This window comes from Heterodontus francisci, chromosome 12 (assembly GCF_036365525.1).
Source record: "Heterodontus francisci isolate sHetFra1 chromosome 12, sHetFra1.hap1, whole genome shotgun sequence".
NCBI lineage: Eukaryota > Metazoa > Chordata > Chondrichthyes > Heterodontiformes > Heterodontidae > Heterodontus > Heterodontus francisci.
Window position 1 is genome coordinate 48,925,511 of NC_090382.1, and position 16,581 is coordinate 48,942,091.

The following is a 16,581-nucleotide window of genomic DNA, read 5'->3' on the forward strand; positions in this document are numbered from 1 at the left end:
ATCAGCTTGGATAGAGATAAGAAATAGAAAAGGTAAGACATCAATTGTGGGAGTAGCTTACAGGCCTCCTAACAGTTGCTAGACTGTAGGACAGAGTATACAGGAAGAAATAAATGGTGCCTGTAAAAAAGGTACCACAATAGTCATGGGTGATTTAAATCTACATGTAGATTAGGCAAATCAGGTTGGCAAAGGTAGCCTGGAATATTAGTTCATAGAGTGTACACGGGACAATTTCTTAGAGCAGTACATTCTGGAGCCAACCAGGGAGGAGGCTATTCTAGACCTGGTAATGTGCAGTGAGACAGGATTAATCAATAACCTCATGGTAAAGGAGCCTCTAGGTGACAGCGATCATAACATGATAGAATTTCATGTTCAGTTTGAAGGGGAGAAATGTAGGTCTAAGACTAGTGTTTTAAACCTAAATAAATGTAATTACAAGGGTATGAAGACAGAGCTAGCAAAAGTGAACTGGGAAATGAGGAGTATGAGAGAAAAATAGCTGGTAATATAAAAACGGAGAGTAAGAGTTTCTACAAGTATTTAAATAGGAAAACAGTAACTAAAGCTAGTGTTGATCCTCTAGAGAGTGTGTCTGGGAAATTGATAATGGAGAAGAAGGAAATGGCGGAGGCACTGAACAGGTATTTTGTGTCTATCTTCACTGTAGAAGACTTAGAAAACTTCCCAAAGGTTCTTGAAAATCAAGAGGTGAAAGACAGGGAGGAACTTAAAATAATCACCTAGGAAAAGGTGCTGAGAAAACTATTAGAAAACTATTAGACCTAAAGGCTGACCAGTCCCCAGGACCAGATGGCCTGCATCCTAGGGTCTTAAAAGCCGCTGCTACAGAGATAGTCGAGGCTTTGGTTATAATCTTCCAAAATTCCTTAGATTCTGGAAGGGACTCAGCAGATTGAAAAATAGCAAATCTAACACCTTTATTCAAGAAAGGAGGGAGATAGAAAGCAACAAACTATAGGCCAGTTAGCCTAATATCTATCATAGGGAAATTACTGGAATCTATTATTAAGGTTATAGCAGGATACTTAGAGAATCAGAACGGGATCAAACAGAGACAACATGGCTTTGTGAAAGGGAAATAGTGTTCAAATAATTGATTAGAATTCTTCGAGGAAGTAACAAGCAAGGTGGATAAAGGGGAGCCTGTAGATGTGGTCTACTTAGATTTCCAAAAGGCATTTGATAAAAGGTGCCTCAAAGGTTACTATACAAGATAAGAGTACATGGTATGGGGGGTAACATATTAGCATGGATAAAGGACTGGTTAGCTAACAGGAAGTAGAGAGTAGGGGTAAATGGGTCTTTTTCGGGTTGGCAAGCTGAAACTAGTGGAGTGCCACAGGGATCAGTGCTGGGGCTTCAACTATTTACAACTTATATCAATGACTTGGATGAAGGGACCAAATGTATGGTAGTTAAATTTGCTGATGACACCAAGATAGGAAGGAAAGTAAGTTGTCAAGAGGAGGTAAAGAGTTTACAAAGGGGTATAGATAGGTTAAGTGAGTGGGCAAAAATTGTGCAGATGGAGTATACTGTGGGAGAACGTGAACTTGTCCACTTTAAATGAAGAGAGACTGCAGAACTCAGTGGAACAAAGGGAACAGTGTGTCCTGGTACATGAGTCATAAAACATTTGTATGCAGGTACAGCAAGTGATTAGGAAGGCAAATGGAATGTTGGTGTTTATTGCAAAGGGAATTGGGTATAAAAGTAGGGAAACTTTACTGTAACTGTACAGGGCCTTGGTGAGACCACATCTGGAGTACGGTGTACAGTTTTGGTCTCCTTATTTGAAAAGGGGATATAATTGCGATAGCAGTTCAGAGGTTCACACGGCTCATTCTGGGGAAGAAGAGCTTATCTTATGAAGAAAGATTGAGCAGGTTGGGCCTTTACCCATTGGAGTTTAGAAGAATGAGAGGTGATCTTATTGAAACATACAAGATCCTGAGGGGGTTTGATAAAGTGGATACCAGAAGGAGGTTTCCTTTTGTGGGGTAAGAGTAGAACTGGGAGACAGTTTAAGAGTAAGCTGTCTCCCTTTCAAGGCAGAGGTGAGGAGAATTCTTTTTTCCTCAAAGGGTCGTTAGTCTGTGGAATTCTCTTCCCCAGAAAGCAGTGGAGTGGGTCATCGAATTTATTCAAGGCGGAGTTAGATTTTTCATAGACAAGGGAGTCAAGGGTTATGGGGTGGGGGCAGAAGTTGAGACCACAACCAGATCAACCATGATCTTATTGACTGGTGGAGCAGACTCGAAGGGCCAAATGGCCTACTCCTAAGTCCTATGTTCCTATAATTATCAGTTTCATAAGTGAGTTGGATGCAGTGTAAGTTTACGAGCCAGCCTCTCAGAATCTGGACTAAATTGATGGCAGTGGAAAAGCAGGTTGCAGTGCCTCCATTAGGAACCTCATCACTTTTCTAACTCCAGAGTTACATATTACAACCAAATGAAACACTCAGGAGTCATATTTAAATTAAATTGAAAGAAAATCAGTTGGGTTTCTTTGCAGTCACGCACTCTGATCTACTTTAGTATTGCAACATTCACTGTCCCCAGGCGATTCCACATGCTTCAGTGCAAATCCGGGAAAACATAACTTCAAATCCATCGTTCTACTGCAGTAAATTGCTTTGCAGCAATGCTAAAGTTACATTTTTAATGCCGTCTAAAACGAAGATGATAGGCAGGTTAGTTCAAACTCAAGTCACCTGTTAAGAAGTGCACAAAAAAAAAATTTGAAGGTAATATCTACATTTTCCTAACCTTCCTGTCAGGGAAGTACATTGTTACGACCAGTTGAGAAAGGTGTCTCGGGATCCCTTTCAGCCTTCACCTGGCCTTACAGTAACAGGGTTTAATTTTAAACACACTGTTTTTAGCTCCCCCTTGGTGAATCCTTGTTCACTGCTTTCCAATTAGAAGGCAAAGAAACCAGCACACACAAGTTTTCTCAGGTTTAAAGAAGAAAGATCGAAATTTATTAAACTCTAATTCGGTTAATGCCGACGGAGACACTATGCACCCACGCTAGCATGCATATGCGATACACACATGCAGATAGGGACAGAAAAGAGAAGAAAATAAAGTGGAAAGGTTTGAGGCAATATCTGAAGAGTTGTTGTTATGGGTCTTCGAGCTCACTATAGAGTCCTTGATTGTAGGTAGATCTTGCTTTTCGTTGGGGCCCAGTTTTCTTTTTAAACCTTGTTTGCTGTAGGACACTTTTCTTTCTTGGGGTTCATGTGTCTTCTGTGGATTCAGAGCCTTGTGAGAAAGAGATGGAAGCAGACAGACAGACTGGAGGTCTTCTTCAGTCCAGGAGCATTCTGCTTTCTGCCCAAACTGTTTGTACAAATTCAAAAAAAACTCAGGTTGTCCAGCAGGTTAGTCATGTGACTAGCTGGTTTGACCATGTCCATTTGTGTATTCGGCCAGCTTAGCAGTCAACCTGGAATGCGAACTCCCTCCACCTTCAACGTCTGGGAGATCAAAAGTCCATCGTGGGTTGAATGTCAGGGAATGGCTACTTTGTCCTTCCAAACACTGTCTGTTAATATGCAAATGTCTTTTCCAGCCACAGTTGATCTGTTTAACAAGTACTTTCTTCACTCCAGTAAGAGTTTAAAATCAATGTTCATGACAAAATTAATGTGCCTCATTCTTGGCAGGTGGGGCCTAGCATGACAACATGATCTTTAGCACCATCTCCAAGATAGAACATTCCACATAGAGAATCATGGGAGACAACTGTAGAATTTAAACAAAGGCTACATTAAAAAATTCAAGCTTTAAGCCCTAATTTATTTTTTGTACCACTTCAAAGGTGAGAATTTAACTTTGGAGACACATTATGAGGGGACTCCAGATCATGAGTTAGAGACCAATACTGCAAAATGGAAAAGCCTCCCTGATAGCCTTGTGTGGAACTGAGGCAAGATGACTGAAGAATAGCCATGATCCACCTCTGGTCTTTGTGGATTCCGTTCATCTCAGGAAAACTACAAATGGGCCCTGCTACTAGGTCTCGGGAGCAGGTCTAAAGAGGATTGGGGAAAAAGTAAAATCAACCAGGTTTCCAGCTCCGGATCATTATCTAATGAGCCCAATTGAAGATACAGAGTGTGGAAATAGGGTGAGTACAGAGCTAACATTGCTTTATGTAGGAAGAACAGCACCTTAGAGAAGATAGTGGAAGGTGCTTATAGAACGGCATCTCATCAACAGTCAACAACTTTGAACTTGTGGCAAGATACTATATAATGGTACGACCGAAGTGGGAGGAGTGCATTGTTAATTCAGTCTCACCTCTCCACAGGTCATAACATAGATTTAGATTTTCCCATTTACCAAAACAGTCAATCAGATGCACTATTTTTCCCCCAGAATAGAACACACTAACCAGGTTTCTTTACTGAACAACAAAATTAACAGTTTAATATAGAACAAGTCTTAACTAGCAATGAAGTAAAACAAACAAACACACAGATCACATTTTTTAAAGCCCCAGCATTAAATTTTAAAGTCCCCTTTTTTACCTTAGCATCACACACGCGCGCACGCGCACACACGCACTTGGGTTGATTACTCGCACGTTTTTGAAGAAAACAGCAGATGAGATGTGTTGTTCCAAAAATAGGCATACAGTCCAACTTCCAAGACACGCAGACAGGTCACTAGGATCTTGAGAACAGTTCTTTTCAGATGGCGTTAAGAATTATTTTTAGCAGGCTTTCTTCAAATACAGGAAACAAGATGAATTGACACAGTGGACTTATCAGGGTCTTTAGAGTTTTGCTGGGTTGTGGTCTTTTACGCCTTGGAATTCTCACCTTCTTCTGCAGCAGACTTGATTTTAACTCACTCCAGAAGGTAAAACACATTGACACTGACTGACAACCAAAAAGCTTGTCAGTTTTCTGCCCATCCCAGGTACTCTGCTGCTACTGGGTTTGTCCAGTCAATTGAATGCTTGTCCCTTCGCTGCCCAGTTACCAGGGTTTCTGTTCTATCTTTAACTTGAGTGATGTGACATTGTTGTCACCAGTTCCTTCAGTGACCCTTGATGTCTTCCTTGAAAAAAATACCTGGTCCAACAGAGAGCCGGGGGGTGGGGGGAGAGGTACGGAGAGGAAGAGTGAGAGGATCACTCCTGACAGATGAACAGCTATCCGGAATACTCCGCATCACTACAAGTGTGCGAGCAGACAATGAGTACTTGTGGAAAGAAAAAATATCAGGTATCGCACTAAATCAGTATCCAGCATAGTGATGAGAAAGTAAGTCAATAAATTAGTCTTCTCACTTAAAGCTTCTTCACAATAATGCACATTTGGTGTTGTTTTTATCAATCTACTAGAATAAATTTTTAATGCTTTTATCTTTCCAAAATTGTTTCACTGGCCCACTATGTAAGGCAAAAATTGGAATGTGGCCCCCCCCACGCAAAAAAGGTTGGGAACCCCTGCTTCAAGCCTTTAGCCTTGTGTTTGAAAATAATCTAGCTGCTAGGCTATTTTAAAACACACGTTTAAGGGCTTATGTTATGTAAAATCATTTTAAAATGGCAAAAGTCACTTAGGAAATGTCTTGATTTCTGCTTTCTGGAACACATTACTTTCAGCTGGGTCACAAGCTCAGTGACATGTTGAAAGTTGCTGAACTTTTACTTCTATATAAATGTCACAATTCCGCTGCTTTCCATTTGGAATCACATTGTTCCAGAACTTGTATAGAGGGGAAAAACAGGCAGGAAAATCCAAGGACTCTCCATAAGTCAGCACTGTTAAGTTCCTCATGAATACAACAACAATAACATGGTGTATTAGGGCTGAGTGATATTGGCGAAAACAGGATGCTGCTGACACATATACAAGTTAGTGACTGCAGTGTAACGGATAGCTTTAATAAACCTTAATCTACGATGAACTGTATGATCCCTTAACAAAATCTATGCTGCATTTACAGTTTTAAAAACTGCCAGGGAAGACATAGCAAAAATGTATTATGTTTCAATGACCATGTTAGAAACAGAGTCATTAACTGATTTTTTTTTGCTGCGAATTGCATTAAAGGGCAAGATTTACAAGTATGCCAATGATCAGTACCTGCAACGTGCATCATTTATTATCCAGTTTGAGGGCAGATAAGCTGAGTGGCCAATGTAATTTGAAAGTTGCGTGTATCATATAATTACATTATGTTAAAAGTGCACATTTGCTAACAGGTAATAGATTTGGCTTGGACATAAATTGGTTAGTCTGGAGTACAATCTTACAGGTACTGACTAAACATTTTGTAACTGAATTATATGCAATAACAACTGCTCAACTTTTTGCAGAAAAGCTTTTTGTTAATAATTATCTTGTCAGAGCTGAATCAGAATCAACAGTGATGAACTGAGATATAGACATAAGTAAATTTAAGAGAATCCCTTTATTAGAAGAACTGAAGGGCACTCTTTATTTGTAATTGTGTTCATCTAATTTTGTCACTAGCTTTGGTGAGCAAATGACATTTTGTCCATGAGATTCTGTTGTTTCTGTATTTTAGAATCCAGGACATAGAATCCCTCCTTCGTGGGCAATTTGTGACCCACAGAGGACTGCCACCGGGAACAAATGTACCCCCCTAGGACCCTCCTCCCCTTGGACTGTTGAGATACTGCTGAGCTGCCGGCTATGTGATTGGCCAGCAGCTCTTGCGGGCGGGATCCCCATCCCTATTAAGTCTTTAATGGGATGGGGATGCTGCCTCCTTAAACTTTGACCCCAAAAGACTGGAGGATCACTCTGGGAGTCAGAAAAAAGCGCAGAGACCAACTTTTCAGCCTGGCGTCGGGAGCCCTGCACAAAATCCAGCCCCAAGTATATGTGTAAATATTAAGAGTCATTGTATGCTTCATTGCCTCAAAAGCCAATAAATGCATTTGAACTCCCATTTCCTTGTGGAATAATTTATAAGAACAGCTCCTCAACATCTACCTCTTTCACCAAGCTTCTGGTCATGGGTCCCAATATCTCCTTATGTAGCTAGTGTCAAATTTTGTTTGTTAATACTCCTGTGAAGCATCATGGATCATTTTACTGCTTTAAAGGCAATAGATAAAAGCAAGTTATTGTTGCAAAGCTGAAATGATTACAAATGCCAACAATCCTGCTGTTTAAAGTGAAGAATAGCTTAACTCAAAGTATAGGCCATTTGTCAGAATAGTTCCCATCAAGAGTTTACATCTGAATAGTTAAGCCATCAGGTCAAGGTTAGAATTGGGAATGTTCCCTAATGATTGAGAAGTTGCGAATGGTACAGATAATGAAGCTGACCATGCCCGCAGGCAGCAAGACCTGGGCAGCATTCAGGCTTGAGCTGATAAGTGACAAATAATATTCACACCACACAAGTGCCAGGCAATAACCATCTCCAACAAGAGAGAATTTAACCATCTCCCCTTGACATTCAATGGCAATACCATCACTGAATTCCCCACCATTAACATCCTAGGGATTACTATTGACCAGAAACTTAACAGGACCAGCCAAATAAAGACGGTGGATTCACGAGCAGGTCAGAGGCTGGAAATTCTGCAGCAAGTAACTCACTTCCTGACTCCTCAAAGCCTGTCCACCATCTACAAGGAACAAGTCAGGAGTGTGATGGAATACTCTCCACTTGCCTGGATGAATACAGCTCCAACAACACTCACAAAGTTCGACACCATCCAGGACAAAGCAGCCCACTTGATAAGCACACCATCTACCACCTTAAACATTCACTTCCTCCACCAGTGGCAGCAATGTGTACCATCTAGAAGGATGCACTGCAGCAACTCGCCAAGGCACCTTCAATAGCACTTTCCAAACCTATGACCTCTACCATCTAGAAGGACAAGGGCAGCGGACGCATTAGAACACCGCCACCTTCAAGTTCCCAGTCACACACCATCCTGGCTTGAAAATATAATCACTTTTCCTTCATTGTCACTGGTCAAAAACCTAGAACTCCCTTCCTAACAGCATTGTGGGTGTACCTAGATCACAGGGACTACGCAGTTCAAGAAAGCGGCTCACCACCACCTTCTCAAGGGCAATTAGGGATGGGCAACAAATTATAGAAATTTACAGCTGTTGGCCTAGCCAGCAATGCTTACAACCCAAGAATGAATTAAAATAATTTCTGTACAGAGACCGATAGAAAATGTTGGAAATGTACATCAGTTCTGTTGTACTTTAGTCAGTTTTTAGTTGTCCAGGAAAATGGCTGCATACTTACACAGAAATGCTGAGAATGCCCTTGTCTTGAGCCAGCCCATTATATTTAGAAATAATTGCAATATTCTCCTAATCTAAGAGAAAATAAAGACATGTAGCAATAAAGTGCTTGCTGCTTTCAGGCTACCAGTGACTACCATTCCCTCAGAACACTCTCGTAATCATACCTTGTAAAAGTGTAAGCAATCAGAAGCCTTTACAAATGTAGTGTACACAGTTATGCTTTTTTTTTTTAAACTCCTCTTCAGAAAATATCCAAGCAAAGTACAAGAATAAATGTCCAGGGAAGTACAGTGAAAGAGAAGCAACACACATTTTGCAATGAACTAAAACCAACTTTCACACATGATTTCTCTCTCCTTGAACTGACTTTCCTGATTCTATGGGCCTGGGGGGGTGGGCGACTACAAAGAAAAATATATTAAATTTTAGCACGTTAGTACCTCAACAGAATGCATCACCATAAAATGGATGCGTGTTTAATTAGTTCATTTATTTTTTGACATCACTTTCCTGCCACTGTAAAGCCCCAGCAGTCACTTTTCCCTGATATGGTGCTGTGGAATTTAGGAACAATAGATTCAACCCCACAAAACACACACAGTAGGTCCTTTTGCTGAGGCACCTCGGGGGAGGAGAAAGGAACAAAATCTAACAATAGCTGACCCCGTGCTGCTGTTATGCATCTTCTGGCAGCTGGTTCATCGTCACACTGGAAGAAGTTTGGGAGGAGATTAGCTGTCTGCCCTGTTAGCCACAGGACATGCACGTATAACCTGGGAAGATCAGAATCACTGGTTGCAGTATTTAGGAACTGGCCAGAAAGGATGAATTTTTGTTAATAAAAAAAAAATCCAACTTGTCAAGAATGGCAAGTGAGAGCTATATCACCTTCATTCAACTCTGATTTGTCAGTACCAAATAAGCTTGATTGACAGGTCAGTCTGACCCACATCTGACCCCGAGAGCATGAGACAGGCAGACCATGAAGGCAACTCTTTTGACTTTCGCAGTTTACTGACAGATATATATTACTGGGTGGACAAAGGCTGGCTAGACAGAAGATCAGCCAAACACTGACCCTTTCCATTCTGCATTTGTTCTTGTGCAGGTGGCAGAACCAAAAATCTGGAGGGTTTCCCTTCAGTTCTAGTGAAGGGGCAAAAACAATGTAAAGCACAGAGATAAACTGGAAGGGGCTGCACATACATCTAAGAAAAATACATGCGAGTTCCTCCTCTGTTTAAAATGATACTACAGGAAAAACATGTGGTTCACAAAATAAAATGTGTCAGTATGCAAGACTTACCACACCCACCCCACCACCCCTGCAGCTGCTCAACAATATTTTGCACATATATGCCTGCACACTTTCAAACATCTTCTTGTGTACTGCTCCTAAACTAAACCTAACCAAGCCAGAATTAAGAATGGGACCATAACCAGAATTTTTCATTGGGTGGAATGTCCTGTCCAATGGCTGAAAAGTCGGTGGCGAGCCTGGCTCTGCTGGACCTGGGGAGCCAGACCAGGATTTTTCCACTCTGCAGGTCTTTAATTGGTCTTGGGCGGGACGGCCACCTCCTTAAGGCAGGAAGTCCCACCGAATGGAGCTGCCGGTCAATCAGCGGGCTGGCAGCTCTTAGTCCCAGTAGTGCCACCGGGAGCGATGGTCACTGCTGGAACTACACCCAGCCATTGCAAACAAGATGAAGGATGACCCGGGAACTAAGGTAAGTTTTTAGAGCCTCGCCAGGGACAACCGGTTGGGCCCCAATAAGGCAAGGGTTGGGGGGGGTCGGTTAGGGAAGTGGGGGGAGTGTTGTGCATTGGGGGCAGTTGGGGCTTCAGGGGAGGCCCTCCATTGGGTACAGGGCACCCGATCAGGAGGTCCCCCCACCAGCCTGCAAGGCGACCACCTGGCTTCACCAGGTGGGGTTTTTGAGGCTTATGCTGTCTGGCCACCAAGGGTATAATATACCCTTAAGTGCCAGTTAATCAAAGTGATTATTGACAACGCAGCCAGCAATTGATGTCATCAGACTGCACCAATCTGCGAAAGGGCTCCTGAACTCAGCGCATGCGCTGCGTTCCGCATTGCCAGGACTGGTTGGCGCATGCACAGATGACATCACCACGTAATGCAGGGGTGGGGGCGAACAGGGGACAAGCGGGGGCCTGCCCGCCCGCTTCCCCCCACACACGTTCACTCTCTCCCTCCGGCCATTGTGTGCTGCCATGTGTTTCAGTTGCCTTTGTGTGATTATTTGAACAGCACCTTTAGTCCTGGCAGCTGCCTGAATGTCACAGGCTATAATGTTTTAGTATCGCAGGCTGTGACGTTTTAGTGGCACAGGCTGCATTTGCGCATGTGCGCCACCTAATGGTTGCGTTGTCAGCAAAACGCAGCCCCAGTTAATTGGCTACATAAGGGCCTTGATTAGCCTGGGGCGGGTGAGCGGGCAGGCTGTTTCTTGCTGCCGCCGCCCCACATAAAATTGCAGTGGGGGTGGGAAAAATCCCACCCCCCCAGCCGCCAGCCCGCTCATTTGGGGTGGCGTAAAACTCCAGCCCATTAGTTTCCTAAATAAATACTGCCTGTTCAATATTCCATTGGTAGTTGCTCATTGTTTACTCCAAAACAAAACTGGAAAACTTGCGGTCTGTGCAGCACTATAGTGGTGGAAAGGAGCATCTTTCCCCAGAGTTTCCAATCTCAGCTCTATTATTCCATGGTGCTACTTTCAAACTAAATGTATAAACAGATTAGAAATTGGGCAAGGCAGAAGTCTCCTATTGCAGTACAGAGCCTATTTGGTAGCAAAATACAGTCATGAGTGGTCAATACTGAATGTGCACTGGCCGACATAGAAATTTTAAAATATAAGGGCATTTCACCTTGTGGGATTTGTATCTGCTGAACACCATTTTTTTCAGTGCATTAATATCTACTGACTTAGCATGCATTAACCACAGAATTAAATGGCAAAATCTCCATCATGCATTTTGGTTCAAAAGCATTCCTTGTTAAAAATACCTTACTTGTGTCAATTGCCTCAAGGAAGCAGAGCTAACTAGCACAATAATATGAGCTCAGTATGCCACCAGAATGTGTTATTTTTCGTAGCACTGTGACAAGTTACAGTTCATCGATATAAAGATGCAGCAATATTAACTACTATAACCTTAGTTACCTACAGGAAATTCGAAAATTCAAAGTAATTTTACATTATATACTGTTGCTTGGCATATGTGTTACACAAACACAGATGGTAAGAGTCTTAAAAAATGTTCTTGAAGTGCAACATTTCACATCCATGAAAATGTGAAGTTTTATTTTTGTTTGAAGAAAACTCTATTTCCTGTGTATATACACAAAAGAGCCATACAACACATACATGATGTAAAGCTGAATTCGGTCATGGGATAGACCCAAAGAAAAGGGGTTGATGTTGATGGAACATGGTAATGTGGTCTTTTTTGGCACTACATTTCTTCTTTCTACATTTAACCTGTACAAAGGGGGACCTTTAACTGTACAGACACAACTTGGAGAATGGCTCTATAAACTTAAGCCACGCTGAACTCAGCGAGGCCTGCCAATATTATCTTTCTGGTGGAAAGTCCTGCTGTCAATATTACAGGAAACAACTGCTTATCTCACAGAGGTCATCCATGAGCTGCATCTAGCTGTGCCAAACTCAGTTTGAAAAGAAACTACTTCTTTAAGGCAGGAAAATGTTGCTGCTTATTGTTACAGGCCTAACTCCAAGTCCAAATTGCAAATAGCAGGTGTATTATAAAACAGACAAGGGACCAGAAAGCTGCCAGCGCTAGGCAATAAATAAAACTCAAACTTTACAAATATCTCCTCTGGCAGTACAGGCTGTACAGCACTTAAGACTCTAGTAGATCCCGTTATACAACTGTACCAGAGTTAGACACCCCTTCTCTTACGGAAGCAGGTCTGTGAAATGGATGCAGGTCTCTCTATGAAGAAATCTAATATGCAGTAATTATTGATTTACTGTGCAACCAGATTATTATTAATCCAGCCAACTGTAATTTTTTAAATTACCATAATGTCCAATGTTTATTCCCTTGTAATTATGTATCTTTTATATGTATTAATTCTTAAAAAATTACTATACATTGATTAACCAGGAACAAGGAGATACATACCAACAAATGCAGGAATGGTTGCTGACTGACCATAGTTCACTCTCATAACAGCAGTGACTATTTCATCAATGAAGCGCTGTGAGACTCCCAATTCCTGCAGGGTCTCTGTCACAGACCGCCGTGTCATGTTAATGAAACGATCTCCACCCAATGACTGCAGCATTTCCTCCACCGTACTGAATGCATAGCCATGGGCCTGGTACTTGTAGATCCTGTCCCACAATGATAACATAGGATTAAAGACTTCTTTTAAGCACCACTCCTTTTTTCACATCTTGAGAAAATTGTGACTTATTGATTGACAGGCATTAAATGAACTTCTGTTCAAGCATTTAAAAGAAACCATTACAAGTTTTGTTCACCAGCTCTCCACAGATTTTCAGTCTTTTAAAAATGAATTTAAAACAATTATTTCAGTAGATGATATTGACTTGCTTTTCCCAAACCAATGAGAAAGAAGCCCTTTTTCTATCAAGCATCTAAACAGTACGGAGCTCAAATGTGATAACTCCTACTGTTAAACAGCCTACCAATTCAAACTATCAGCTTATAAATGAAGAATAGCCATTTGAGTGAAGCAGTGAAGAATGCAGCCAGCATCCAACGCCTTCAGGATAGCAAGGATAACAGGAGAAAGTGAGGTGGAAGGAGGAGGGGAAACAATGCCACAGTGAGATGCAGAGGTTGCTTCCCTTACCACATCCATGCTTACATGATAAGGAAAACAAAATATCACTTCACAAGAGTGATGCGACAGGTTTGACTAATTTCTCTTCCATCACTCTGGGAAGTACCTAGCCTCCAATTGGCACCTCCCTCATAACTCAGGCAAGTCCAGGATCTCACCAAGTTGAGTAATTGTGGGTTGAAGCCCATGTCCTATAGCACAGTGTGATGCAATGGGCTGGCTGGCTTAAACTGTGCTGGGTAGGTGACTACCTTGGAACTTCATCACCCATTCTGCTGACAGTTCCTAAGTGGCTTTTGGAGCAGGGCTTGGAGTCACATCAGCATGCCAACCCCCTACACCACCGAAGACACCTGGATGATTTGTGGTAGCCAGCCTACCCGGGGAGGGGGCAATCTGAGTGCCCTAAGCAGCCCCCTTCAAAAGGAGGGCCCATAAAACCTCTCTGTCAAATATTTCTTGCCTTCCTGTCCAGCCTGGACCCTCAGATGCGTTCCACCTTTTTTCCAGCCAGATATATCTGACAAGACCAGGTGTGCCTGCACTGATCACACAACAGGTTTCGACTAAGGGCCAAGCAGCAGGAACTCGCAAACTGTGGAACCCTGCTCCTGATCCATCTTTGCGGCGATGGACTTGCTGAGTTAGGCAAGGGCTCTGCCAACACAAGGCAATATAGGAAACTTTCCCACAAAGCTGAGACTTGGCGTATTTGGGACCTGGCCAAGTTTGCGGCCATTCCAGTGCCACGGCTGGATGAAATGCATCCAAGGATACTGAGAGAAGTGAGAGTGGAAACTGCAGAGGAATTGGCCATAATTTTGAGTCTTCTTTAGATTCAGGGTGGTGCCAGAGCACTGGAGAATTGTAAATGTAACATCCTTGTTCAAAAAAGGATATAATGATAAGCCCAGCAACTACAGGCCAGTCAGTTTAACTTTGGTGGGGGGGGAAACTTCGAGAAACAATGGGCTGAATTTTACTCCGCCCTAGTGGGTCAGATGGTGGCGTGGGGGTGAAGTAAAATTGAGCAGGAGGCTCCGGGAGGCCTACCCGTCCCGCTTCTGCCTCCGGTCAAGTTTACAGCATCGGGTGGGGTGGGGGGGGGGGGGGGGGGGGGGAAAGAAAACAGCCCACCCGCCCGAGGCCAATCAAGGCTCTTAAGTGGCCACTTAACGGTCGCTTAAGGACACTCACCCGCCTCCAAGGGTATTTTACCCATGGCAAGTGAGCGTGCTGGGGACATGAAAGGCCACCCAGTGATAGCAGCCAGCTCTTCCGCGCCCTGATTGGGGAGGGGGGGTGCATAGCAGTCAGGCACAGGGTGCCCGATTGAGGGCTGCCCCCACCTCCCAACCTACCCCCGGGATCGAAGATGTCCCCATCTCCCCAAACGACCTCTCCAGCCTCACCAGGGAAGGACCGATTCCCCGGTGAGGCAAGCCCAACCTTCCTTCCCTCCAGGCTCCATGGCATCAGCAGGGCTGCAGTCCCAACAGTGGCCACCGCTCCCGGTGGTGCTGCTGGGATGAAGAGCCGCCGGCCCGCTGATTGGCCAACAGCTCACAGAGGCGGAACCTCCTTCCTCAAGTGAGTGGAAGTCCCGCCTCGGGACAATTAAAGCCCGGGGACCCATAAAATGCGGAAGGATCCCCAGGCTAGGCCGTGGCGTGTTCCTGCCCACCCAAGGTAAAATCCAGCCTGATAATTCGGCACCAAATTAATAGTCACATGGACAAATGCGAGTTAATTAAGAAAAGCCAGCATGGACTTGTTAAAAGAAAAAAATCAGGTTTAACTAACTTGCTGGCGTTTTTGAAGAGGTAACAGAGAGGGTTGATGAGGGCAATGCTGTTAATGTGATGTACACAGACTTCCAGTGCCACACAATAGAACTGTGAGCAAAGCTATTGCTCATAGAATAAAACGGACAGTAGCAATATGGATACGAAATTGGCTGAGTGACAGGAAACAAAGAGTAGCGGTTAATGGATGTTTTTCAGGCTGGAGGAAGGTTTGTAGTGGAGTTCCCCAAGGGTCACTAGGAATAGACGAATCCCTTGAGGAATATAAAGACAGTAGGAAGGAACTTAAGCAAGAAGTCAGGAGGGCTAAAAGGGGTCATGAAAAGTCATTGGCAAACAGGATTAAGGAAAATCCCAAGGCTTTTTACACGTATATAAAGAGCAGGAGGGTAACGAGGGAAAGGGTTGGCCCACTCAAGGACAGAGAAGGGAATCTATGGGTGGAGCCAGAGGAAATGGGCGAGATACTAAATGAGTACTTTGCATCAGTATTCACCAAACAGAAGGACTTGGTGGATGATGAGCCGAGGGAAAGGAGTGTAGATAGTCTCAGTCATCTCATTATCAAAAAGGAGGTGGTGTTGGGTGTCTTGCAAAGCATTAAGGTAGATAAGTCCCCAGGGCCTGATGGGATCTACCCCAGAATACTGAGGGAGGCAAGGGAAGAAATTGCTGGGGCCTTGACAGAAATCTTTGCATCCTCATTGGCTACAGGTGAGGTCCCAGAGGACTGGAGAATAGCCAATGTTGTTCCTTTGTTTAAGAAGGGTAGCAAAGATAATCCAGGAAATTATAGGCCAGTGAGCCTTAAGTCAGTGGTAGGGAAATTATTGGACAGGATTTACTCCCATTTGGAAACAAACAAACTTAATAGCAAGAGGCAGCATGGTTTTGTGAAGGGAAGGTCGTGTCTCACTAATTTGATTGAGTTTCTTGAGGAAGTGACAAAGATGATTGATGAAGGAAGGGCAGTGGATGTTATCTATATAGACTTCAGTAAAGCCTTTGACAAGGTCCCTCATGGCAGACTGGTACAAAAGGTGAAGTCACACGGGATCAGAGGGGAGCTGGCAAGATGGATACAGAACTGGCTCGGTCACAGAAGACAGAGGGTAGCAGTGAAAGGGTGCTTTTCTGAATGGAGGGATGTGACTAGTGGTGTTCCACAGGGATCAGTGCTGGGACCTCTGCTGTTTGTAGTATATATAAATGATTTGGAGGAAAATGTAGCTGGTCTGATTATTAAGTTTGCGGACGACACAAAGGTTGGTGGAGTTGCGGATAGTGATGAGGATTGTCAGAGGATACAGCAGGATATAGATCGGTTGGAGACTTGGGCGGAGAAATGGCAGATGGAGTTTAATCCAGACAAATGTGAGGTAATGCATTTTGGAAGGTCTAATGCAGGTGGGAAGTATACAGTAAATGGCAGAACCCTTAGGAGTATTGACAGGCAGAGAGATCTGGGCGTACAGGTCCACAGGTCACTGGAAGTGGCAACGCAGGTGGATAAGGTAGTCAAGGCGGCATACGGCATGCTTACCTTCATCGGTCGGGGCATAGAGTATAAAAATTGGCAAGTTATGCTGCAGCTGTACAGAACTTTA

General features: G+C 43.5%; 1 protein-coding gene across 2 annotated transcripts in view; it reads right to left on the reverse strand.

The window, feature by feature from the left end:
• LOC137375588 (prenylcysteine oxidase-like) overlaps positions 1 to 16,581 on the reverse strand; it is a 49,045-nt gene that overhangs the window by 20,884 nt on the left and 11,580 nt on the right. For both annotated transcript variants that reach the window (XM_068042948.1, XM_068042949.1), the window contains exon 4: positions 12,482 to 12,693. In XM_068042948.1, the coding sequence (XP_067899049.1) occupies positions 12,482 to 12,693 (212 nt within the window). The remainder of the gene's footprint in view (positions 1 to 12,481; positions 12,694 to 16,581) is intronic.